Genomic DNA, 27,019 nt, shown 5'->3' on the forward strand with positions numbered 1-27,019 from the left:
ATGGCCACAAGGATCAAACACGCATCTTCTGGATTGGGATACAACCACTCTACCACTGAGCTGTGCCGCCCCAATAATTTCACTTTATTAATTTCTCCACTGACATCACCTGACAGATGCATTTTACTTGCGTTGTATAAATGACCATACAGGGGGTCCTTGGTTTACATTAGTTCCATTACTACAGCGACAAAAGTCATGTACATAAGTCAAAAGGTGCCACAGTCTATCTCTAATTTTAGCTCAGGTGAATTGACTATGGCAAATTCGAAACTTTGAGTAAATATTTTTGTGATAATCACAAGCTCATAAATACAAAACAATATTATGACAAACATTCGGTATGGCTGTGATTTAGCTTGCCTTCTTTTGTCAGGTGATGACCAATTCTTATGAGTAAATTACTTACAGTCTTTGTTCATCATTCATGATCTTGAAATGTCAAATGTCTCTATCGTCGTAAACTAACGACTCCGTGAGGATGTATTTTAAATTTCTGATTTGGAATTTTTCTTCATCACATTATTTTTTTTTGTTTGATTTTATATATTTTAAATGTAATTCCAAACCATCATACACACTTTGTGTTGTTCTCTAAAGTGGATTTTATGTACTGCACAGATTGATTCAATGAGGACAGCAGACGTCTGGGAGGAAAGCATATTTTTCTTTTTATCTCTGTTGAGATTAGATATCGATTTTGCACCTTCCCGGCGCCACAAAGCCACCATCCCTTATTAGAAAGCCCCGCAGCCTCTGAGAGAAAATGTGGTGTCATTCAAGCCGAGAAAAAAAATCACATCAGCAGACTAACCATTAAATAAGAAGAATTGTTGCCCTTTAACTCCTCTGGTGTCTATTTGAGCATGTTTGTCCAAGTACATAAATAAAAGCAGGGCAGACCCTCTAATTGTTTACTTCCCTTGACTGGTGTCATCTGTGTTTGAGCGATGGCTTTTGTGGTGTGTTCGTGTCACATGGAGCTCTGCAGCCACCAGGTGCTGACAGCTGACACACAAACAATGAGCACCCGACTACACCGAAGTACTTGTGAAATGAGAGGCCCTTTAAAACAGTTTGCGCGGTTGCCCCTCAGATGAAACCCTATTGGGATGTCTCATCTGATCAAGCACTGAGCTCCACAGGTAGCAGGGTTAATGGCAAAAACAAGCATGGTGCAATTAATGGCTTGTTGAAATGACTGCACTAAATGAAGTCTGGACTTTTCTCATTCACTCGCAGGTGCCTTTGGGAATACTGTTGGAAGCACGCCGTCTTTGCAGTTTGACTTTCAATCTCAGGTCTCGTAATGTATGGGCTGCTGTGTGAGAGTCTGCACGACTTCATCAAGGAGTCGTACGGGGACGACGTGTGGAAGCTGGTCAGAGAGAGAGCAGATGTGCGGCTGCACTCCTTTGTCACTCACCAGGTAGCCCCAAAAATGGAATAACGCAAATGTATAATGCATGTGCAAAAGTAATTGCAAGCCATTTGTGTGGATTGTGAAATTTATTCAACTGGGATGTTCTCTGGCAGTGAAACTCTGGAGTCATTTTTTTTTTAAATTCAGTGTACTTCAGGGTTTCAGGATACCTGAGGGGTGTTTGAAACTGTGGACATACCCATGACGTTTCCTGATAAAAACATTTGATAAATCTTAAGATCTGAAGCAGCTGGCCATACCAAATACCCTGAATCTTTTTAAAAAGTGGATTCCCTGGTGTATTTTTGTCCTTGTAGGTGTACAGCGAGAGTGTGATTCCTCGCATTGCAAAGGCAGCCAGCGGGGTGACGGGAACGCCTTACAATGAGCTGATGAACTCCTGGGGTGTCTACTTCCTGGGATTTGTGGGGAAGTATGGCTACGACAGGATCCTCAAGGTGCCGATCTCACGTTCAAGTTGTACATTGTATAATTGTTGTGAAACCTAACGTACGAAAACCCGATTGGACTCTACCCAAAGAAGAAGCTACGGAAATGTGTTGATAACATTTACAGTGGAACACGATACATTTCATGACACCTAGTGACTTTCGAGTTGTTCTGATAAAAAAAAAAAAAAAAAAATCCCATAGGAAATAATGTAAAGTGAATTAATAGGTTCCAGGTTCAACTTGTAAAACCCTGGTTAGCTATACAATCAATGTGACCCCCCCCCACCCCCCTCCAAACCACTACAAGTATAAGATCTTCACCACTGTATAAATAAATCTTTTCCTTTTGTGGTGCCATCATGACAAAACACAAAAAGCCAAGGAATAATAAAAACATGCTTTTGTCTCCCATGATGCTGGTTTAAAGGGTTTAAGTTTTGTTTGACTTTTTAGGCCTATTTTTCCAGAAACATTTAGTACAACTTATTGATCCTTTTACCCCAAAAGCCCGACATTCAAGTTAAACTGATCAAACTGTCTACTAAGATGCACTAGTGTAGTGGTTCACATCGCCTTAAAGTTCTACTCAATTGTGTGTTCACTATGCAAAGCCATTGAGCATTTATTTGAAATCCTTTTAGTAATACACAGTCATGTACATGGATCTTAAGATGGATGTACAGTATATCGAATAAATGCTCGAAAGATTTCCCAATGAGCATTTATTCGACATTCTTCTAGTAAGGAACAGTCATTCTGCTAGTATGTTGAATGTCTTATTGCTGAGGATAAAGAGTATACTAGTACATGGACCTGAACCTGGAGATTTACTGGTGGCCAACTACAGTATGCAGTCCGCCCACAGACAGCTGGGATTGGCTCTAGCTCCTCCTGCCACACTGGATAAGGACATGTGGGTAGTCGGCCTAAAACTTGCATGTTCCATTTATGTTCCTGCACCCAGGTGCTGGGCCGTCACGTCCGTGACTTTGTCAATGGCCTTGACAACCTCCATGAGTATCTGCGTTTCAGCTACCCCAAGGTGCAGCCGCCAACCTTCTTCTGCCAGGAGGAATCCGCCACTGGAGTCACCCTCCATTACAGGTCTGAGACTCTGATGGACTTCCGTGCATTAGTCCTTAGTTCTGAAGCACCATATGATTAACACGGAGTAGCAGTGTGGACATTGCATGGGAACGTAATGAGAGTGGCTCATGCAGCATGTTCAATAATGGAGCGTACAAATTGTATTCCATCTATTCAGGAGGGCTCAGTGTGATTAATAAATTCTGTTCCCCTTTGTGATCTGCAGGAGTAAGCGCAAAGGCTACCTGCACTATGCCATGGGTCAGCTGAGGCAGATGGGGAAGCAGTTCTATGACACTGACATCCATGTGGAGGTCTTGTCTGAGCAGATGGTGGGGGACTACTCCCACGTCACCATGAGGTAGGCGAGCACAGCCACAGGCATAGACAACGTGTAAACACTACACAGAAAGGCTTTTGGCTGTGAGCCAGACGTGCTAACCACATATAACACAGTGCAGCCTGAAATAACGAGATACTAAACGCAGCACGGTGAAACTTGAATTTTGCATCCATCCATCCATTTTCTATAATGTATCGGGTGAGCTGGAGCCTATCCCCGCTGATTTTTGCGTGAGAGGGGGTGTACGGTGCATCCTGAACTGGTCACCAACCAGCCGCAGGGCACAAATTGACCAACAACCATTCACACTCACATTCACACCTATGGACAATTTGGAGATAACTCAAACTGAAGCCTGTAAGTGAAAGGGAAAATGGAGTAGTGTGTACGAGGGGTTGAACGACAAAAGGTTTGTGCAGTCAACCATAATGTGGTGAAGTCACTTAATCGATGATGTCATTGATATTGTTTCAGCACAGTCCAGCGTCTCCTTAATTTCGATGGACCGGCCTAGAAACAAATAAAAACAAATGATTAAAAATGCAACTCAGCGTCACGCTGAATACACTTGTTGTGATAAGTAGGAGTCCTGTGCGTGTTTTTAGTCTCATCTTACATTGTTGCCAGCCTTTATAAAAAAAAATCTCTGTTTCACTATTTCACTTGTGCTTCTATTATTTTGGAGGATAGATGATGGCAAGTGAGTCTTTTTTTAGTAAAATATTTGAACTCACTAGTAGCATAGTACGACCACACACGTACCATACTGAACTCAGTTTTGAAAAGCAATACAAGTGTTGTGATGTTGGGTGCGTATTGCTTGAACAAAGTTCTTGTTATCACACAGCTATTGCCTGGGCTTTATTGGACATAATATTTCGCCGACAAAGAGGGAGGGAGCTTCGCTAGGCGCCTTTGCCCTCATTCCTCACCATCATTCCCATGGTCCCGTTGGTATGATTTCTTTAAAGAAGTGAATAGACAGAGCAAGCGATAAGCTAACTGCTGTACACTACTCTCAGACCTGCAACGGCAGCAGACAGTGGAGCTGAAAGGCCTCTGAAAATTGGTTGATCCGAAGAGGATATGCCAAATACGCATGATTAGAGATTAGTCGACTCGAGATTCGGAGATGTGTAGTCGAATCGTCGACTGTAGTCGACTAATCAGTTCGACTCCTAGCGTGTACCACTGTATGTTCATACTTTGTTATTTCTCATTTATAACAGCATTCAGTCTTGTCGAATGCATGTCACATCTTGACCCAACTCTCGCTATATCCTTGAGTGGGAGAACGCTGTACTGTCGGCAATAATTTTGTGTCCCTTCAGGCTGAACTTTGACAACTCGGCTTATCGCTACATCATGAAGGAGGATGAGGAAGAGCAAGAGATTCTGCCAATTACTTCTGATTTCTTCTTTGAGGTCTTTCCCTTCAACATCGTCTTCAGACAGGTAAAAGGTGCATGCGTGGACTCCAATAATATGCTGGAATGATGTATCGTGCATAAGAAGTGACAATATTTGCTTTGAATCTTCAGGACATGGTGGTGCACAATGTTGGCTCAGGACTTTCTACAGTCTTCCCTGATTTAGACGGGAAGAAGATTAATGACGCCTTCTTGCTGGCTCGCCCCCTGGTGGAGTTCACATGGAACATGGTGATATACCCGATATCGTCCCGTGTGTGTTGTATAGAACAAAGTGGCAAATTTGTAACGCAGTTCATGGACAAGTTGACTGCAATTTACAACAAGTACTGTGAGTGTTTATTTTGTGGGTATTCTAGATCATCTCCCATCCCAACAACTTGTTTGAGATCATGTCCAAGGAACCTGTGAAAAGAGAGAGGAATCTCCACAATCGAGTCCAGAGTAAGAGTGGAAGCCATGTAAACAGTCGCAGGGGTGTGTGTCTGCTGGGCAAGGGTTCACTTACATGTGGTTTTCTTGCACTCACTTAAGCGGCGTACACACAAAGACCTCACACATGATGAGGTAAAAAAGGGAGATAAAAAAGGCAGATGGGACCTTCCTAAATTAGAGGACAAATCAGGCACCAACATGATTTAAAATCAAACAATTTATTTTATCATTGTTTTATATTATCAAGACAAAAAGTTAATAAACCATCATATAATATGATTAGTCCCGCTCAGACATTAACAGTTTTATTTGTCACTGCATTTATTTCTGTAGTTTTTGGTACAAACTCGTTGTAGATTCTCAGGCACCTGAAAATCACATTAAAAAATATTGCTGAGTAAATAATTTACAATACAATGAAAAATGTTCAATTTTGAATAGTTCCAATTACATTGACATGGTTGCAAAAGGTTTTGTGTTGCGGGTATGTCAGGAGACAACGTCAGGAGGGATTTCAATGAAATTGGGCGTCCAGTCAGTTGGCTAGTCAGTAGCACTTTGGCTTTATTATTAAAACATGCGCATGGAAAAAGCATGCTTCTCTCATTGCAATTAAAAAAGACATTGGTGCTGTCTGACCAACTGTACTGCTTGCTAGCTAGAAAAAAATATCAGCTAACTCGTACACAACAATATAAAGTGACCTACGATTAAATGCAGCAGAAATTAGGGCTGGTAATGATAGCAATCTGTTGATATTGAGTGGAAGAGGTTAAAAATTTGCCACATACAGTCTTCTTGTCTAGGGCGGCACGGTGGTCGACTGGTTAGCACGTCCGCCTCACAGTGCAGAGGCTGTGGGCTGTGAGACACCTTCAACAAACGCCTGACAATAGATCCCCAACCTCATTTACACCACCAAATATGTTGATGGACTGGCATAAAAACAAATTATTCTGAAAATACAACTCACCATTATGCTTCATGTATTTTTTTATATTTAGTGGGAGCCCTGCACTTGTTTCTCTTCAACAAACCGGTCCCATTTTAGGATAATGGGGGACATTTTAAGTGTTATTACGTGTAGTTTACTTATGGTTGCCATCATTGGAGGAAATACCACTTCAAAAAGGTAGAATGTTGGAAATGGAAGCAAGGAACTCAGCGCTTATTTTTTTGCCAGTTTTGAAGGCTTAGTTGCCTTAATTGTGAGCCTGTTGCCACATAATGCAGAGCGGACTTGGTGTGTGAAAATCACCTGTAGCAATAAGTCTATATTTTAAGTAGGACTTTTGATATTATATTCCTTATATAAGATTTTTATCTTTTAACTTTTTTCTTCTGTCTATTGGGCCTTTTCCAATTTGTCAAGCGGCTCTACAAAATGTATCTTTTTTTTTTTGTGAGTGCTAATTTTTGCTAGCCTGCGGCCTTACTTTTTTGATACCATATCACGTTCACAGAGGCACAGGCAGATGCACCTGATTTTCAAAATAAAACTTCTGACTCTGATTATTAATAAAATATTTTTAGTCTTTCTGTGCATCCCGGTTCAAAACCAAAAAATCACTCTTAAGCTTTTAACACGCCACATGATAATGGCTCAGAGACATAAGAACCATGTCTACGATGACTTTGAGGGGAGGCAAAATGTTCACATTTGACCCCATTGTCTCTTTGTGTGTACCCCACATTAGAAAAACTCCTATTCAATTTCACTTTCATTACAATCGAAATAGATCTTTTCTTGACCTTGAAAGGTACTGCTTGTTAACATTTGAGAGTATAGGATGAAATGGAAGTTTGATGACAGTCGAATTCCTCCCTGAGATTGTGTGTCTTTGTTAGGGGTGCCACCAGGAATTTGAGTCCCACTGAAAAACAAAGTCACTTGACCTAAATAGCAAAAATTGAAAATCGACAGGGACTGAGCCCAGCTGTGAATAGCAAAAATCTGTGAGTGATTTTGATTGACGCCCCCCAAAAAATGTTTACAATTTCTTGCCGATCGCAACAAAGCCCATTTTGTCACTTTGAAGCCCTTCAACTCACTTCAACATAGGATGGCATTAAGATGCCATAGGATGGCATTGAAGCAATTCGTTTATTACTACAACACCAAAAGTCAGTCACTGCCAAAAGTTTGGCAAAGGTTTCTCTTTCAGTTGCATAAGAAGGTGTGTCCAAACTTTTGACTGGTAGAGATTGACTGTACTAAAATCACAGAGCCTTAGAGTTGTCATCACTTTTCTATGTAACGCCATCTTGTACTCTACAGATTCCGACTATGAAAATGCCAATCGGTCTGCTGATGTGGACGTGGAGCTCATGGCTTTTCAGTCCATTATTGGAGACGATTACAAAGGTTTTGACTTCTCTGTTTGGCACAAAGCGAGAGTGCAAACATAAAAGAAACCCTCTTGGGAAGTTTTTTTTAAATGTAATATACTTTTCATCATGCACCTATTTTAGACGGTAACAGCGCCAATGCCATGGAGAGCTGGGGTGACGGGAGTCGATGCCTGAAACTGAAAGGACAAATGCGATACATGCCTGAGTGGGAATCTATCATCTTTCTTGGAACACCTGTGTAAGAATTACATGAACACGCACTCACACACATAAACAGGTGCACACTCAAGGACAAAACCCCTCATGAATACTTTGGAGTTGCAAAGCGAAACATTAAGTGCACGGAGTCCTACTGCGAGTGTGCAAATAAAAGGCTGGGAACTGAATCCGTTCAGGGGCTCATTCGAGCGGCTCTCACCATGCATGAAATGAAGTGCTAATTAGCTTGTAATCAGTCAGTGCAGCTCTTGTGAGCTAATGCGAACTCATTTGCAACAGAGAGTGTTTTTCCACAGAGAACATTACCAAAACATCCACATCCTTCTATAAAACGCATAATTTTTGTGATGAAGTGCGCTCGTGCCTACATTGAAGTAGTAATGGGCATTGCACTGATTTCAAATCGTTATAGGGTAAAACATAGCATTTGGGCTACATTGGAATGAAAACGAAACAAATCTAAGAGGAAGTTTTAAGTGACAAGAAAAGAGTTAGAATGTTATGTGAAAGTATCTAACTGAAGGCAAAAAAATAACACGATGCGGCCACCACCATACTTTGACTTTTTGGAATGATGTCCTAAAATTCAATCTCATTTATTCAGACTGTAACATGCATTATTTATGTAATGATTTGGACGTGGTCCAATGAAGCTGAAGTTGAACTTTTGAACAGTTCAAAATAGCAGTCAGGCCAAAACCTTCAGCCTTTTTTTTTACGAGGAAGCAAAAAAGTCAGGTAAAGCCTACTAGAACATCTAAAATGTGTTTGGGTATAATCAGAAGCATTTTAAATGTGGCAGGTAGCCATTTAACACAAGTTGGAATGTGATTAGTTGATTCTGAACACAGTCACATACCAGTTAAGAGGGCGTGCGCACCTGTGCAAAAACATTTTCTCACTTGCTTTATTTTCTCTTTACCTTCCCGCTTGAAAGTTTTTTTTTTTTACAAGTCATAATGATTCATCTTGGTCTCATTTTTTTGAGTCACAAAAATCTGCCATTTGTAGGGGTGTCTAGACTTTTTATTTCCATAGTTTGACAGGAAGACTGTGCTTCACCCTATGAGGAAGGGATAACATGAGTAGAAAATAGGACAGCATAGTCATCACATGGTTCCACTGTCTTACCATGACGCTTGTAGCGTCAATTTTGATTGACCTTTTAGTCATCAAATGTGGTTCCTTGCCACATAATCATAAGCTGAAATAAAATCATCATCCTCACAATCGCTAATGCTTTCACACTTTATTGTATACTAATTTTCCAATTTCATTTTGTCCATCTGCCCCTCTCTTTAATTTTGTTTGTTTTTCTTGGGCAGCATGGAGAGCCTGAGTGCTATGTTTAAAACTGGACTGTACATCAATGACCTGAGCATGCACGACTCCAGCAGAGATTTGGTGCTGGCAGGCACACAGCAGTCAGAGGAGCTGAAAAGAGCACTCATACAGGTTCCCTCTTTTTTTTTTTTTGAAAAAAAAAAAAAAAAAAAACACATGCTACATGTCACACCTGTTGTGTCTGTAGTCTTTATTTTGTACTGCTGTCCTGTTCTTTATTACTGTAATCTTGTTACTATCTGAATACAGGAGCAAAAGAAGTCTAGCAAGCTAGAAGAGAGCATGAAGATGCTGGACTATGAGATGAAAAAGACAGATGACCTCCTTTACAGAATGATTCCCAAGCCAGTGGCAAAGAGGCTGCGTAAAGGAGAGCCGGCTGTGAACACTTGTGAGGTCAGGAATGGAGAGCAAAAAGCACTTCCTTGTTGCATGATGCACATCGACATTCAAGTCAGTTTTGAGAAATAATTTCCCCAGAGTTACAATTAAATAAATAATCAGAATGCTAGCAACCACAGATCACATGTGCCAAAATGCAATAACAAACGCTTCATCACAAAAGTCCATTGCTCCTCTTTAGCTCTCTTTCATCTGTCCAAGCTTTGCTTTATTTTTAGCGCTGGTTCTAAATAAAGATACGATTCAATTTAGCATCTGTCACTATGGTTAAACATTTTTTTTGTACAATAACAGGCCATAACATTAGGTACACCAGTATGATCTCAACTGATCCAGTACAAGAGTTTATTTCGTAACTTGAATACACACACACACACACACACACACACACACACACACCCACACACACACGCACATGCACACACAACAGTACTCACGCACACACGATGAAAGATTAATATCACTGTTTGATTTCAAACTTGATGGGTGGACAGGCACATGAGAGACTATTAGTCTACAAGCAATAAAATATTCAATTTTTTCCATAATTTGGCCCCTCATTCAAATGAATGGAAATGCCAAAAATTCAGCAGCATTTTTAAAAGTGCATTATAATAAGAAATGTGCACTCTATAATATTGTACTTTATAAAAACATACATGATTAAGTACAAACACAATGAAATAAAATAATTAAACAGTTGTTGCATTATGATTAATTCAATGTGATTTTGCGGCTCCTACAGGGTTGCCTTTGTTGACAACATGGAGGCAATATAATATAGACATACGCTATGAATATATATATATATATATATATATACACAATATATCTGTCTACATGTGTTTGCTGCATCTTTTGTGTTTGAACACTGCAGCACCAATACTTCGTTAGCAGTCTGTTAGCATTTAAATGAGCATACTTTCCTAGTAATCCCATCACTGTGTATTAATTACTTTCTTCTGGATTGACCGTATTTCTTCCAGGTGTTCCCAGATGTGACCATTCTTTTCAGTGACGTGGTGGGATTCACTCGCATTTGCAGCCACATCACTCCGTTGCAGGTGGTGTCCATGCTCAACACCATGTACACTTTGTTTGACACACTCAGCGAGAAGCACAGAGTCTTCAAGGTACAAAGACATATTCCTCATTTTGCTGTTATTTTGTGAGTTAATGTGTGCTCGAGTCGAGTCTGTCGCCTTGCAAGGTTGAGACCATTGGAGATGCCTACATGGTGGTCGCGGGGGCTCCAGAGAAGACCAAGTATCACGCCCATAACATATGTGACATGGCATTGGACATGGTGCGCTCCATCGATCACTTGAAAGATCCCTCGAATGGAAACAACATACAGATTCGTGTTGGTGGGTTGGACTTCACGCCTATGCTGGTGTTAGATCACATAAACCACAGGTGTCAAATTCAAGGCTCGCGGGTCAGATCCAACCCTCTACACCACAAGTTTTCCTTGTGAGTTCCCTGTGTTCCACATTAGTCATCCATAATAAAAATGATAAAAATCAAAGAATTACGTAATCGGATGGGCCAATTGAGTCTCTGGCTAGTGGTTGTCGGGACGATATGTATTTGGCAGAACGTCAAACTTGTTAACTCATTTGAAATAGCATCACGCTAATGTGAATATCAGTGCAGTGTGTGAAAAAAGACGAGAAAAAGAAGTAGCACAGTACAAATGCAACTTTCAGAGGCATTTAAACAGCCTCTCCCGGGCTCTTCAGAAAGAAGCTAAAGCAATAACAAATGCCAGTGGTGATTTATAGGATGATAATTCAGACTGTTCAAATGGTTACCATTGCATCCTTCTTTCTCTAAAAAGAAGACAAACTAGTGATGGACTTCCCTAATAAAAATGTAATTAAGCTCTTGATGTTTCATTGTAAAAGTCATTTAAGATTGTTCTGTTTACACAAAAGATAAGGTCCATACTAAACCATGTTTTTTCCCCAGCTACAACGTTATTGATTCTACATTTATGTGGTTTCAGTTCATAACCGGCCCCTTGAGGGCAACCGTAACTACAATGGGGCCTTTGATGAAAACAAGTCTTACATAAATGGACCTGCATTGTTGTGGCTGCAGGCATCCACTCTGGCATGGTGGTAGCAGGTGTGGTAGGACACAAGATGCCCCGTTACGGTTTGCATGGTGACACAGTCCACACGGCGTCTGCCATGGAGAGCAACGGAAAGGTGAGGACAGAAGCATGAAATGAACTCTGCTAGTCACAAAGTCGCCACTTCACGTTTGAAGAAGATGGCGCCAAAGCCCTGCCTAATAAGGAAGCAGCAATTGTTGTCAAGGATGGGTGTTGAAGTCGAACATTTTGACTGAAAGACATATCTTTCTATGTCCAGTTTAACTTGGGTTGTTTGGAAGTTATGGAGGGTCTTCATTGCATGTGCATGTACATGCGCACTTCTGGCGATTAAAAAAAAAAAATCTGCATGGCATTTATTAAATACAAAACATGACTGTTTGTAATGTGTTTCCATTCTTTGTTATTTTTTCTTCTGTGAAGTTTATTGGCAGTTGGTAAACCATCTTAATAGTCCATTGGCGCTACCAACTGATATTGCCCTTCGTCTGCAAGGCAAACAATGTGATGCCCATGGGCACCTAGGTAGCGCCTAAGAACCTTGTTAGTAACCCGAGGGCCTGTTCTACGAATAGTGATGGGACATTGTAATTTCCTTGGAATGTTGTAAAAGTGATCATGCCTGAATATCAGCATTCAAAGACCAAGGTCATTGAAAAAAAATAAAAGCAATTGATCTATAATGTCTTCCCTTTGTCTGTCTTCATAAGGAAATGCATATCCAGCTCAGCAGCGCCACCTATGAGCACCTGAAAGGAAGCCACTTTATTTTTGAGCGGAGGGGTACTATCACCATCAAGGTTGGTGTCAAAAGAACACACGACAGAAATTGTCGCTGCACTGTACTTTTCCGCTGTGAAGACATAATTAATTGCTGTAGGACATGTGAACAGCACAGTGGGATAATGCGTCGGCAGTAAATAAATGTTATCTGCATGCACAAAACCTTCCCTGAGGCTAGAGCTGGTGCAAACGGAAGATGCGCGTACCAGCAAACCAACAAAAATAACTGGCAATGTTTGGGCTGTGGGCAGAGAACATATTTAGCATTTAGAGTCTGTAAGTGTCGCCTGCTTGCTTTTCTTTTTATCCGCGAGTCTGACTTGTGTGGAGTACATTTGATGATAATGCCAACAACATTTCTCCCAAAGCAGCCGTCAGGCAGAATTTTAAGAAGAGTTTTTCCTTTTTTTTTAAAATTTTTCTTATTTTTTAACTTCCTTTCATGAGACAAGTTGTGCTATGAATGTTTAAATGTAGGAACAGCAAAGGTTTTCCCAGGAAGGAACCATATTGGTTACCTCAGTAGGAGCTCAAATCACACCATACTTTCAATTGGTTTATTATTAATTATACTGTCACCCTCTTATTTTAGGAAGGTGACGATAAGTATTATAGTTTTTTATTTTTGTTCACAAGTTAAGTAGACAATTAAGTCAAATAAAGCCAAATCTTTAATTAGTGGAAGGTAATTTTTTTTCTTCTCTTGAACGATATATTTTAACTGGAAATGTTGAAAGATGAGCAGCAAAAGACAGGAAGTTGTGTTGTGAAAAATAGCACCAATTTTCATTGTTTTACATTATGATTGTTTCTTTTAATTCTCGCTCTGTTTCGTGGAAAACTGTTTAAATATCCTGTCAGCTAAAGTTCACAACGCTCAACACAATTTCATACATTTTTTTTTTTTACACTTTCTTATTTTATTTCCAGCAAGGAGCTCAACCAATTAAAATGACCATCAACTCAAAATTGGACCAGAGTATGAATAATTTATGACTTTAACTAATTTTCCTTGCATTCTCTCATCCTTTAGGGCAATGTTGAGATTGAGACCTACTGGCTGAAAGGTAAGCGGGACAAAGACGGAAACGCCCAAGCGGCGTGTCCTCAATTCGAAACCCAAACCATCAGTAAGGCCATCAGCAAGGCCACCATCACTGAGGTCATCAACGAGGGGGACGAGGAGGGACTGGTAGGAATCCAACAAAATCATACTTGAGCCTGCCGCACACCGAGCGAAGTGGACGCAACAAATTTAAAAAAAGAGCTGGACTAAACATGGCCGGAAGTGGATTTTAGTCCAGCCCACTAATCGGCCCTCATACGTGTGACGTGCTCGCGAGGCGGCCAAATTTCATCACAGCCTACTCGGTGAAAGGCTTCTTTTTAGGCTTCTTTCAAAACAACTTGTGTTCAGGAGTATATTCAAGCTGGGTGCAGCACTCAAGTATGGCACTGGCACATCATGCACTTTCCTACTTCTGGAAATACGCCGTAGCAAAACTGCTGTGTTGAGGTTTGCTGGCATGCTTTTATTTTGAAGGCCGGGAAGTGAGAAGGGGGGAAGTGTGGAAAATAAGTAACTTGTTGAATGCTTGCAGACTTGTCGTCTGTCGGACAAAAAATAATCATACAATACGACAAAACCAACCCCAGGGCTCGTAATGGAAGTTAGTACACGCAGCTGGGTAATTACGTGAATAAGTGGCGCATTTGAAGCGTGTCCACAGCGGGTTTGAATAGAAAGTTAGCAAGATAATTGTCTTTAAATATTGTCTTCCGTTAGCATCTCTCCCGCTGGGGCATCATGCACGTTTACATTTTTTTTTTTTTTTTACGAATGGGGCGGGGGCCGACAATCTTTATGAATATGGCCGGGGGGTCGCGGCCGGAAGGGTACCCAGGTCAAGGGTGCAGGGTTGCGGCCGGACGGTCAAGTGCCCAGATCTGCTTGATACTTAATCAAACATCATTTATGAATTTTACCATTGAATTCCTTATGAGGGAAGTGCAAGTTGTGTAGTACGTACCGAAACACAGAACAGTTGGACATGCGCTTTCAAAAGTGTAGATAAGATCAAATGAAGTTGACCTGACTGAAAAGGCTGTAGGTTCCTCCTGAAATTGTATAAAAAGTGAACATCCCTAACTGTGTGGAAATATGTACTTACTCGTTGAATTGCTTTGTGTGAAGTATTTTGGACTTTGTATCCTTGCATCCAGGTTTTCCCACTGGTGCCAGGCGAGGACGAGGACGATGTCAAATCTATTCACTCTCATCGTATCAAGATGGAGAATTCAGGCCATTCTCTGGAGGAGTCAGTGGAAGAGTGTCGGGTGGAGGAGATGTCCGTTCATAAGGTACAACTGAAAAGTAGTTTGACTAAATTTTGTTACTTTGTTCAAATTCCCATTATGCTCGTTCTGTGTTCTCAGTCCCATTACAAAGACGCGTTACAGGACTGCTTGGAGGACGCTCATCTGGAACTGGAGTCACCCGAGTGTGACGGTAGGGATTCCATGATGGAGTCACGGGACAGCTCCTGCGATTCCCGCTGCTCCAAGAGTGCCATGTGTTCCGTGTCCTGAGCTGGTAGCCGTTAAAATGACACTAAAACGGCAAACAGACGCTAGCTGGAGCCATAACCAGTAATCGACTCTGTGCATGCGACTTAAGACACTGAACATGACTCATTGTCTAGAAGATATGTTTGCTTTTCAAAATTGATGCTAGACGTGATGAGCTCCAGTTATCTGTGGTATGTACATTTACACAAGAATGAAATCCTTTGTTGTGGCGTTTTATTGTATAGAGAGAGAAGAAACATTTATTTAACACTCTTATCCCTTTAAACTGTATCAAAGCTCTACTAGCCCAGTGGGACTAGATCTTTAAGTTAACACATTACAACTTCAAATCAGTTACTTTTTTTTCCACCAAAAGTGTTCATTACTATGTGGTTCAGTAGAAAACTTTGTTTTTTCTTGCAGTGTTGCACGCTGTAGATAGATCTGACAATGAATTGAACGGCTTTGTCCTTTTTCTTTTGCAATGTTTCCGTCAAAACAAGCTTGTCCGCTCGAGAGAAATAAAGCAAGTTGGCTTCGAAAGATTGTTATCGTTTATTTTGCCACTCCACATTTTGCAGTGTACACTCGTGAAAGCTATTGTGTGACATAACAATGTAATGTCAGGAAAAAAGTAAAAACGATGTAATTGTCATTGCACAGTGAAGAGAAAGACTAGAACGATCAGGACCAAACTGCACATCCTCATGTCCACTTCCTCGGTTGAAATTACAGGACGAACCAAAAATGCACGAAACAAAAGTGCCTGTTAAAATAAATAAATACATAAAAATCAGTTAAAAAGCTATTTAACATGATACAATGTAGCTAATGCTTCATAGCACAACCTTGCATAAGGCAACCTGGTAATATAATGAAGTGTAACACAAAATAGCACACAATGCAAGACAATGTAGTTTAATGCAAAAATAGCACAAAGTAGCGTAACACAAGGCAGCGCAATACAACACAACGTGGAAAGTTTTTTTCACTCAGAAATTCTTAGTAAATTTACGAGAAGAGGTTTTGAGTAAATTTTAGTAGATTATTCAATTTTTAAAAAGTCACTTAAGGGAAGGCAGTTTTTTTTTTTTTTTTTTTTAACATAGCACACTACACAAGTAGTTGAAGGTCATAACCCACAACCTCCAGGTTGGGGGAAGGCCACTCTACACCTGATCCACGCTGCTGCTATTGTATATTAGTATATTGCTGGTGTCAGTTAGAATCATTGTACCTCCAGATGAAGCATTTTTGGTATCCTTTTGGAGATATCAGTAATATCACACACAGTATGAAGCATGGCTCAGGTGTAGAGTGGCCCTCTCCCAACCTGGAGGTTGTGAGTTTGATACTGAACCATGTTGAGTTAGCTGTATAAAATGTGCTATTAAAAAAAAGAAAAAGACTTCCCTCGAGTGACTTTTATTTTTTTTATTTAATAAACTAGTAACGTTTACTCAAAAAGTCTTTTGTAAAATGTGCTTAGAATTTCTGAGGGAAAAAACATTCCTACGATTTTTCCGAGTAAATATCACTTCCCATTTTTTACAGTGTACTGCAAAGTAGTGTAACACATGATTTAGTTGCCAAATTATATTTTCATTTTTTTGGGGGGGGGATTGCATATATTATTTTGTATTTATTGTTTTCCTAACACGCTACAGTGTCGTTTTTTAGTGTATGTGTCTATTTTTATTTTGCTTGAGTGTTTGTTCCTTTGTGAGTTGCTTTGGCACGGCACATTTCATGAGCGAAGAAGAAGAGCGAGGCTGTGTATTAGAGCGAGGCTGTAAAGAAAAAAGAAAAAGACGTATTGAAACATTGTCCTGTGTCGGTTGTTTTGGCAAGGAAGACACCAGAAGTCACGAACTCGATTTTATCTTGTAGCCCGCCATACCACAGCCTCCGATAAGGTAGAACAATTTATTAGGGTTACAGTAGCATAATGCAACGTAGCGTAACGCAACGTGGCGTAATGCAATGTAGCCTAACATAGGATGTGTAACGCAACATAGTGTACCAAGTTAGTATAGTGTCAAGTGGCATAATGCAAGGTAGAGCAATGCGACGATTCAGAAAACAGATCAGCCGCGATTGGTCGTTGTGATGTCATTTTCAGTCGACAGAAGACAAAATGGTCGCCCCCGGAGATGGCTAAAAACGAGTGCATTTAACTTCTATTCCACAAACGCAATATTAATCAGAATGCCGTATTTCAACTAGTGGGCGTGCTGGGAACCTGGTTTGGGTTGACTTCCGCTTTAAGGCAATGTAGAGTAACACAATGTGGTGTAACACAATGTTGCGTGATGTGCAATGCAATGTTGCACAACACATTCTAGTGTAACACCACACGACAATGTTATGTTATGTAGCACAACGTGAGGTAATGTTGCATAAAGACAATATGTAAGGTAACGCAATGGAACCCACCATAATGTAAACAAAATACTGTATAAGCCTTAACAACACAACATAAATGCATAAGGAAAATAATGGGCCATGGAAACATTTGTTATGGGACATGGAAACATTTGTTGTACTCTAATTTGTAAATAATGTTTCAATCCAGTTAACCGTGTATCAGGTTTTAATACAATTAATAATTGTGCAAAAAGGTTTTAAATGAGCTAAATTTAAAAATGGGACTTTCTTTCATTTTACCTTTGCATGTCCTCCAGGGAGAGATCAAGCATCATAAATGATTATGTGATTTAGCATCTGACACATTTGTGTTTTAAATAATCCCACACATTTATGTGCGTCATACCATGTATATGCCATTAAACGCAATCTTCTAATGCCAGTCAGATGTGATTCCCAAGTGACAGGCCTTCAGTGGAGGTGCACTTAAAGGTGGCGTCCTCTCGATCTGGGCTGCTCCTGGCGACGCTGCGGGAGTCTGTTGACGTCGACGTGATGGAGCAGTGGAAGCAGAAAGTGTAGAAGAACGCCAGGAGGAGCAGGAGGCAGACGGCGCAAAAAATCACCACAATCACGACGGTGTGCACTTGCATGTGCACCTCCTCCCAAGGAATCTGCGTAGCTGCAGTCTGGGGGTGAAAGGTCATCTCTGTAACGTTGAGACTGCCTGGAGGGGTTACTGTTGGCGTCGGGTGGGTGACTTGTGGCATGACTGCAGTCCTACAGCAAAAATAAAATTGCCTGTTGAACATGTTCCAGTCACTGACATTGTTCAGCATAAATAAGGCACATTTAAATGTACAGTATATTTAAAAGCAAAAAGGGCGCAGGATGTCTTTTTGTTCTTACCGGTGTGTGTGTGTTTTGATCCAGTCTGTTAGGGCGTCTTCTTTTGAGGAGTGCGGCTACGACAAAGTGACAGACGTACAAATGAAAGAAGGTGGGACAGGGGGCGCCTGGAGGAGAGAGGAAGATGGTGAATGGAGAATAACAAGGAGGGTTGCCATGGAAACTCGTGTGACAATGTGACATCCCATTTTGATTCGGAGTGTTTCATCCATCCGTCCATTTTCTGTAGCTTGCCAATCTCATCTGACTCTGGGAGCGAGGCGCATATAGAAAAAAAACAAGCATACAATTTAGAGTCTTTCTTGAATGTAACATCTTTGGAACGTAGGAGGAGAAAACCCATACAAGCAGAGGGACAACATGCAAACTGTGCACGAGATTCGAACCCAAAACCTCTGTGAGGCAGAAGTGCTAAACACTTGCTGACCTGACTATGCGTGTGCTACAGTATTACTTCTCTTACACTGCCACCTGTTGGTTGAAGAAGCAGCTCTGAACAATGCAGTGTGCTTTCACGCCTCAAAATGTGCCCGCCACCTCCTGCCGAGCTCCTTCAACAGATAACGACGCCTACGCAATGTTCAAGGATTGCTCCTACTTTGTGTTGCCATGGAGAATTTCACCACATACAGTATATTGTGCCAGAATGTGTAACAAAAACCGCCTCGCCCTGCCCATATATCAAGACTCCAAGAAAGAAGCAATCACTTCATATGGAAACAAGCCAACAATGTCTGATGCGCTGTTCAAGTTTTTCAGATGTCTACTGACGCCTACACATGATAGCAACAAAAGATCCATGCAATTTGAGTTACGACAGCCTAATGGAAGTTTCAGCAAACAGGAGTGTCAAACTCAAATACAATGTACTGTATGTTAAGATAAAAAAAAAAAAAAAAAACTTGATGGCCCTCTGGACACATTTGTCCAAGGACTAAGAAGTGAAGACTGAGGGAGTCTAAATGCAACAATTGCTCTGCAGATTACAGCAATGAAAGTCAAGGAGAATGACCTTTAAAGTCGAAGTCAACCCTAACATATTTTTTTCAAGAATATGTTCCCAGCAGGCCCACTAGTTGAAACACAGCATTCTTATTAATTTTGCGTTTGTGGAATATAAGTTAAGCGGCAAAATGCACTCGTTTTTAGCCATGTCCGGGGGCGGCCATTTTGTCTTCTGTCGGCTGAAAATGACATCACCACTGCTCACAACGACCAATCACGGCTGACCTGTTTTCTGAATCTGAGCTGCATTTTTAGTCAAATGCTCAGCTCTGATTATTATATGTAGTCTAGCAGGGCAGCATGCTGAACGAGTGGTTAGCTGGGTTAGGCTACTACGACCAGATAAGCGATAGATGGGATGGCTGGATGGATGATATTGTGCCACATGCCAAATAAGAGTCTGAATATTTCAGACTGATAAGAAATGAAAATCAGAGAAGAAAAAGAAGATGAACAAACATTTTATTGTCAAAAATCTCCAAAATACACATTACACCCACACTGAACTACTCTATGAATAGTACAGGTGGCAACAGTTCTAACACAGTTAAGCGTAGTTTGCATAGTTTCACAGGATCACCAGACCATAATCTTAGGGAGGAGAGGGCAAGAACATTTAGCAATGATAAACAGTGTAGAATCCTAATTTACTAATCATAGCCTAAATATTAATAGCATGACATAGACTGTAAAAAGAAAGTATTCACATCTGTATAGTGGGTGTGTGTGTGGGGGTGTGTTTTGACATGATAATGATGCTGGTTGCCTGATCCATGCTGTTTGAGCTCACTTCTTCTTATTCATGATGTTGTTGCAAATCCAGTTCATGCCGTCCTGTTGGAGAAGCAAAATAAGATCACAGTTTGCAACCTTCCAGGCGCACTCTCATAAATCTTTGTAAGAGGAGATACAAGCAAAGCCAATTTTTCCAGCTGACCTGAACTCCTTCCCCGGACACGGCTGAACAGGCCTGAATCTGCCACTCGCGGTCTCTGTACGTATGAAGGTTGAGTCCCTCGGCGATCTCGCTGGCCGGCGATGCTGTGGCCAAATCTTGCTTATTAGCAAAGATGAGCACCGGAACGCCCTTCAGGTTCTCCTCATCTATCAGCTCGGATAACTCCTGCAGGCAAACAACACGTTTAGTGGGGGAGTCTTTCATTTGGTTAAAGGTTTTGCCATCGCCCTTTCGTCACTTGTAAACAGTAAATTTCGTAGCATACATTTTACTCTAAAAAGACTATATTTGGTTAGAGTCTAAACAGAGTACAATTTACACTTGGAAGAGAATAATATTCAGAGTAAATTTTATTTCATTTACTTACTTGGGAAATTTAAAAAAAAAAATATTTTCACTCAGAAATTCAAAGTAAATTTTAAAAGGAGAGTTTTTGAGTCAATTTTACTTGTATTGTATTAGTTGCTTAATAAAAGTCACACAAGGGTTGAAGAACGTATCAACAAACCTCAAGCTGGGAGACGATTACCCTACCACATTGTGCCCCTAATGTGACTTTTCTAAATCACTGATGTCAGGCGGAATACTTGTAACTCCAAAAGGAGACAGGATTTGGGGGGGCTTTGTGGGAGGGGGCCTCCATTTGGAGACACCATGTAATTTACTAATTCAGAGTAGGTGTGACATTGCTCATGTGGTAGAGTGAGTGGCCATTTCCTAACCTGAAGGTTGTTGGTATGTTCCTCAACCCCTGTGTGACTTTTTAAAAATAATCTAATACAATGCACGTAAAATTAACTCAAAAACTCTCCTTGTAAAATATCCTCTAATTTATGAGTGAAAAAAAATGTGATCGTTGTTTTCAACTAAATAACTCTCCAATTGTTTTTCTGTGTAAAATTGACTCTGAATATTATTCTCTTCCAAGTGCAAATTTTACTCTGTTTAGACATTGACCAAATATTGTCTTTGTAGAGTAAAATGTACTCTACGAAATGTACTGTGAACTATTTTGTTTTTTGTTGTTGTTGAATATTCTTCAACCAAACTCAGTTGAAACTCTTTTTATATCCACTATGCTCGTGCAGTGTATCTTGCTTACACTGGACAAGTGATAACCGCTTTATAAAAGTAAGTGAAATCATGAAAACCGATTATTTATATATGCAGCTGTTGGAGCTAATGGATCTCATTAACTTGTATATGAGTATCAAATGAAGTGGCTGGTGGTGAGTGTTAATGCATCAAGAAATCTAAATTCTAGACCATTTTGAGGATTATGGTAAAAGGAAGTACCGTATGCAAGTCTTCAACATCCCTGTCCATTTACTGCGATAAACATTTAAAACAGTAATAATCAGATGCCAAGTACATTTCAAATCCCGCATTGTAATTAAATTGCTTGTAAAGCAAATTAACTTTGAAGTGTGAGGGATCTATAAAAAAAAAAAAAAAAAGCCTTGGGAGCATGAGACGTTTGTAGCAATGTGTCGGTCATTTAACGTGAATGAAATTGATTTCAGAATCAAACTCACCAGTCCAGTTTCTTCAAATCGTTTTTTGTCTGCACTGTCAATAACATAAATCTGAAAAAGGAATCAACACATTTTGTTTTCATCATTTGTCCATTTGCATGTTAGCTTCAGCCAGTGGATTGTAATGAACACAGGTGTAATGTACAGTTTATTTGACTTTAATGGTCACTTACCAACAGATCTGTGTTCTCTAGATACTTTTTCCAGAAAGGTCTGATTTTCCTTTGCCCTCCAATATCCCACACGTTGAGTTTCATGCCATGAGAGGCAACGCTCTTTATGTTGAAGCCCTGAAAAGATACACAATGCTGGAGTTACTATTATATTCGCTATGATTACTCTCAAAGGTCAAATGTGCTGGAACACGCCAATGTCTGCATCAAGTTCAAAAGCATCACAGGATATTTGTGTGTCAGCAGCAATGTAACAAGGAATTAAAACAGGACGGTACTGTGTTAATTGGCAGATTTTTTATTTTTTTTTTCAGCAACGCTCACAAATGACGTCGAACAACTAATGAACAGATCTGGGAAGGCTCTTCTGTGTTCAGTCGTCTAGACTTACCTGAAATCTGATTTGGTGTATGGGTCAATATTCACCCTGGATAATAAGCAGACCCACACAAAGTAACAATGTGTGCTTATATTGTCATATTAAACCCATATGGCCAATTAATTGATTGCACATTCATTAGAAGGTCAAAAGTCATTTGAATAAAATCACTACTTTGAGTGGGAGAGTGCACTGGTCCAGTTGTCTGCACCAAATTAGATCCTCCAGTTGATACCTGTACAATGCTGGGAAAGAATATCAGTTTTACAATTGTAATTTTTAAAATAGCTCTTTTCTTGTTTTTTTCCCAACCTCACAGTGTAGGCTTTCTTCTTTACATGTGTGTTTGTAACTGTTATTTCTGATAGTTGATACAATTTCCTTCAGAATCCAGTAATGTAACTAACTACTGCAACTACCAACAGTTTAACGAGTAATGCTGAGTTTCGATGTACACTCTTGACAGCAGTGTAAAGGTTTAACCATAAAATCTTGTTACTTCAGAACTAACCCTAAAACCCCCTTTTTAAAATCCAACTGTTGGATTTTTGAAAAAAAAAAAAAAAAAAAAAGAAAAGAAAAAAAAACCACCTGAAACCACATAAAATAATGTGATCTGGTTACCTGTGATGTTTCTGTGAGTGTTGCTGTACTGTGATTACATGTCAAGGCAGATTAAGTTGAGTTGGCCGTGTCGGCTTCAAACCCATATGACACGCGGACAGAAGCTAAGTGAGGATCTTGGTACCTGATGAGTGCACCGACTGTAGATTTTTCTATCTTAAGTGTATATCAATTTTCCTGCAACAAACTTCTGCAGTACTGTTAGCCACTGTGCGTGTCATATTGACACCTCACCTGCGTAGGTGTGATGGTGTTGACATCCTCAGAGGCGAGGCTCTTGAGCAGCGTGGTCTTGCCGGCATTATCCAAGCCCAGAAGAACTATTCGCACTTCCTGCTCGCTGGTTCCCTTTAGTTTCTCAATGACGGAGAGTAAGCCCTGCATGAAGAGGGACAGGGGAGGCCTTTCAGATGATGTGTGTAATGTTTACTTATGGCAAGTTATACAGACAGTATAGTATCGATACACAACAACTATCATACATCGATACTGAAAACATTGATCAAAATAGGTTTTGTTCATTATTTTGTGCTGCGTAGGTCTGCTTGACAGACGACAATGATTCCCAATCAGGGTGACTTGGCACACTAGTGGTGTTAGAGAGATCATCAATTACAAAAACATGCAATGCTAGTGACGTATAGTGGCAGGCAGAACAATTGAATGTTCTTACTGTGAGTCGTTGCTTCCTGTGAGCATACAGTATCAGCTTTGAGTTCACTTAAACTGCCCCAGATTTCACAATAGGTTACAAAATGTGAGTAAGATGGAGGCAAGATCATTATCATTTTGCTAGTCCTACTTTTTGTGACATTTACGTTTGTTGGTGCGTCATGAGATTTCGCAAAATGTTATTGTGAAAAAATAGGTTTATTTGAACATTTCCAAAACCTAACCAGACTTAAACCATACTGTAAACCTATAAATAAATAAAATTCTCAGTTAAAGAAATGTTTTGCCACACTGCTAATATGAAACAAAGGGCTGAACTATGCACCATCAATCCTGAAATTGGAAAAATCGAATTGACTTCTTCGTGATTTGAAGTCAAAGCTCCCCTGACACACAGCGCTCACACATCATCTGAGCCCTGTTTTGTAAGACATAATCTGAGGCTTCATTTAGAATAGCGTCTCCATTCATGTAATGATGTACTATGTAACGTGATTAGCCTCAATCAAAGTGCGCCAAACAGAATGCTGTGCTCTTACTAAAACTGAGGTGCTGTCGCTTTAAATTATAAATAAATAACACATAAAAGAACCTATGCAATACAACCAGCTGCTGATTCAAGAAATGTAGAAAAATACATAACATTGTTAATCAAATACAATCAATCTGAACAAGAAACAACAACAACATCAAGAAATGAAAAACGTTGACGAACCTGTGGTTGGATGACTCCACTAACCTTCTGAGCTTCTCCCATGGTGGCGCGTATCCTTTAGCTTGTCTGGAGGGCCGATGCTACATTCTCCAATGGGGCTCACTCATGCGCGTTACAAGCTAGCTAGTCAAAATGATACGCGCTGCCTCTTTTTCACCCTCTTCCCGCTCAGAGAAGCTGCTCAGGTTAAGGGTGTGCGTGTGTGATGCTTGTGTCTACCTGGCCATCGGTTGCACCAAACCATCAGTGTGGAGATGGCAAAGCAGGAAGAGGGGGAGGGCGAACGGGAGCAGGATTAGGAGGCCAGAATTAGCCCTAGGAGTCCATACAAAGGCCACTCACTCTAGCCATCCGCCCACCCCCTTCCTCAGTCCATCCCTCCGTCTCCACTTCGCAGTGGCTTTACCTGGATTATCTCCTTAGCCACCTGCTACAAGAGGAACCCAGTAAACACATACATACATGCACATTATCACACAGTTGGGACAGTCGGCCATATGGCTGAGGGCGGAATGCTGCTAATGCAAAAGCAAGGATGAGGATTGACAGTATGCATGGAGCCAAACACTTTTAAACCTCAAAAGGATTATTTCATTGAATTTATTCCTGAGCAGACGCATCGACTCAGCCCATTCCCACATCCAATCCTCTCCGTTGGAGGAGCTGATAGCGCCATCATCTTGTGTATCATTTCCGCGGCTGCCTGTCTAAAGCTGCTCGGTGTCTGTTAGGGAGCGTTCCTGTGAGCAGGGCATTCAGTGGGATTAGTCTCAGCACGCCTGTTCTGGGTCTGGATTAAAACATTTCGAGGCTCTTTTGCTCAACTACACAAGCTTTCTGCTCAGTGGGTGTGGCCAGTGTTATGTTACACAATGGTTTGACCTATGCTGTGCAAATGGTCCTGAAAGCATTCACCAACACCGAAGCTACAGAACTACAGCAATACCGTGTATTCATGCTTATAGTGGATTTTTTTTTTCTCTAACTTGCAATTATCAGCACTTGTGCAATTAGAATTAGATACGGTGCCTACAAATAAGTCAATCCTGATAAAATGCATCCATCCATTTTCCATTTGTCCTCATTAGGTTCATGGGTAAAGTCCGGACTATCTCAGTTGACTTTGGAGAGGCAGGCTTCACCCTGGACTGGTTATCAGGCAACCACAGGGCACACACAACAAATTATTCACACTCTCAGTCAAATTTATGTAGATTGGAGAATTTTGAGTCTTGGATTAACCTTACATGCATGCTTTTGGAACACAGGTGAGCACTTGGATTCGAGGGAGAAACATGCAAACCCAAATAGAGATTAAAACCCATAACCTCAAAACGATTAGGTAGGCATGCTACACATTTGTCCACCGTGTTGCCATAGAAAAATGATATTGTCATCTTTTGGCTCAAGGATCCAAAGTTATGATGTAGCCATTTCTTCTGCCCCAGAATTACAAAAAAAAATGGCACGGTCCAGTTGTCTTGAGTCAACTCGTACAAACTGGGAAATTGCCTGCTAACATATAGCCAAGAAAAGGCGTTTTATATAACACATTTCATACTCAAGGCAACTCAGTGTGCTTCACACAAGCAAAGACACAACACCTAAACACATTTACAAACAAAAGAATTTAAGACATTTAAAAGCAAAGAAACACAGACACACACACAAACAGAAGGATTCAAGACATTTAAAAGCAGAGCTGGGCATCATCTATACGTCCATAACTTCTGTGCTGTATCTGTGGTCGAACAACGTGGTCCCAGTCCGTCCCTCGTCGGTGACAGCCAATCGGCGTCGAGAACATAATTTCACGTCAGACGCAGGCGCCGCACAAGCAGACACGCCGCCAAATAAAGAAAATTGTAAATAAAAATAACAGACAAACACACACACGCACAGCCTGGTGATCAGTGAAACAAAAACAAAACGGGGCATGCATGTCATTGCATCTGTGGGGTGGAAAGGTATACAACACTGTTTTATTTTGAACTTTTTCTTTGTTTGACTGCATGGAGTGGGGTACTTGCGTGTGATGTGTTACCGGTAAAGTCCGTACTCGACGCCTTTGGCTGACTCGGACCGACCGGGCGGGTCGGGAAGTATAGACGGGAACTCATAGGCGGACTAAAGCATAGACGAGTGCACCCCAGCTCTGTTTAAAAGTAAAAGTAAAAGTAAAGAAATAAAAAGCCGCTTGCTAAAATGACGAAAGCCCACTGAGGGTCGAATATTTCCAATTGTTGGCCAAGGTAGAAAAGTGCGCGTTCACGTCAGGGTTTGTTCATGTTCACAAATATTTGCCAAACGGTCATCAGACATTTGGCAGACGTTCGCCTGTACTTTTCTTGTAGGGAGGGAATTTTGAAGATCTTTCAAATTTCCTTGCGACAAAAAAACCCCACTGAAACTGTTGACGAACGTTTGGCGAACATTTGCGACATTAAACGAAACCTGACGAACAGCAACATTCGCTGCCTTTGAAAACACTCGCAATTGTTCATCGCTCAGTGGGATAGGGGCTTTAAGGAACGTACAGAGCAAGAACAAGATTTGGGAAAAATGTATGATAGAAATGCTTTAAAAAAAAAACTTAACCATAGGTTATCATAGGCTGACTTCAGTTCTGTTGGCAGCTTATTCCATTTGCATGTAGCAAAAGAGCTAAATGCTAATTTATCATGTTTGCTTTGTACTCTGGGCTCCACTAAATTACCTGAGTCTAC

At 40.7% G+C, this 27,019-nt stretch overlaps 2 protein-coding genes across 4 annotated transcripts; one reads left to right on the forward strand and one right to left on the reverse strand.

Annotated features, from left to right (window-relative positions):
* The first annotated feature begins 1,108 nt into the window (after positions 1–1,108).
* On the forward strand, positions 1,109–15,513 carry LOC147151775 (soluble guanylate cyclase 88E-like). Of its 2 annotated transcripts, none has more exons than XM_086020683.1 (19): positions 1,109–1,145; positions 1,243–1,429; positions 1,741–1,881; positions 2,840–2,979; positions 3,188–3,322; positions 4,636–4,759; positions 4,846–4,965; positions 5,094–5,211; positions 7,448–7,534; positions 7,642–7,759; positions 9,066–9,195; positions 9,334–9,480; positions 10,473–10,619; positions 10,697–10,853; positions 11,590–11,699; positions 12,316–12,405; positions 13,422–13,580; positions 14,612–14,749; positions 14,825–15,513. In XM_086020683.1, exons 2-19 carry the CDS (start codon positions 1,310–1,312, stop codon positions 14,975–14,977), a joined length of 2,334 nt encoding a protein of 777 aa, XP_085876809.1. In that variant the 5' UTR covers positions 1,109–1,145; positions 1,243–1,309; the 3' UTR covers positions 14,978–15,513. The 2 variants fall into 2 exon arrangements, with proteins under 2 accessions (XP_085876809.1, XP_085876819.1); XM_086020693.1 differs by having other exon boundaries at positions 5,094–5,178; positions 14,825–15,512.
* Positions 15,514–19,682: 4,169 nt separating this feature from the next.
* Positions 19,683–25,326, reverse strand: arl3l1 (ADP ribosylation factor like GTPase 3, like 1). Of its 2 annotated transcripts, none has more exons than XM_086017854.1 (6): positions 24,318–25,326; positions 23,141–23,284; positions 21,904–22,020; positions 21,731–21,781; positions 20,175–20,360; positions 19,683–20,071 (listed from the first exon to the last, which is right to left on the reverse strand). In XM_086017854.1, exons 1-6 carry the CDS (start codon positions 24,333–24,335, stop codon positions 20,024–20,026), a joined length of 564 nt encoding a protein of 187 aa, XP_085873980.1. In that variant the 5' UTR covers positions 24,336–25,326; the 3' UTR covers positions 19,683–20,023. The 2 variants fall into 2 exon arrangements, with proteins under 2 accessions (XP_085873980.1, XP_085873978.1); XM_086017852.1 differs by having other exon boundaries at positions 24,294–25,108.
* Between the last annotated feature and the right edge of the window lie 1,693 nt (positions 25,327–27,019).

The sequence above is a fragment of the Filicampus tigris genome, chromosome 2, assembly GCF_054856515.1.
Source record: "Filicampus tigris isolate MCC_2025a chromosome 2, RoL_Ftig_1.0, whole genome shotgun sequence".
NCBI classification, from domain to species: domain Eukaryota; kingdom Metazoa; phylum Chordata; class Actinopteri; order Syngnathiformes; family Syngnathidae; genus Filicampus; species Filicampus tigris.

What these genes read in the sequence shown, in the direction of transcription:
- LOC147151775 (XM_086020683.1), top strand. Translation starts at nt 1,310, where the DNA reads ATGTATGGGCTGCTGTGTGAGAGTCTGCACGACTTCATCAAGGAGTCG. An exon ending in ATCTTTCTTGGAACACCTGT is followed by an intron (nt 7,760 to 9,065) that starts GTAAGAATTACA and finishes TTTCTTGGGCAG; the next exon opens with CATGGAGAGCCTGAGTGCTA. An exon ending in AGAAGCACAGAGTCTTCAAG is followed by an intron (nt 10,620 to 10,696) that starts GTACAAAGACAT and finishes TCGCCTTGCAAG; the next exon opens with GTTGAGACCATTGGAGATGC.
- arl3l1 (XM_086017852.1), bottom strand. Translation starts at nt 24,335, where the DNA reads ATGGGAGAAGCTCAGAAGGTTAGTGGAGTCATCCAACCACAG. An exon ending in TAGAGAACACAGATCTGTTG is followed by an intron (nt 21,782 to 21,903) that starts GTAAGTGACCAT and finishes TTCCTTTTTCAG; the next exon opens with ATTTATGTTATTGACAGTGC. An exon ending in TGTCCGGGGAAGGAGTTCAG is followed by an intron (nt 20,072 to 20,174) that starts GTCAGCTGGAAA and finishes CTTCTCCAACAG; the next exon opens with GACGGCATGAACTGGATTTG.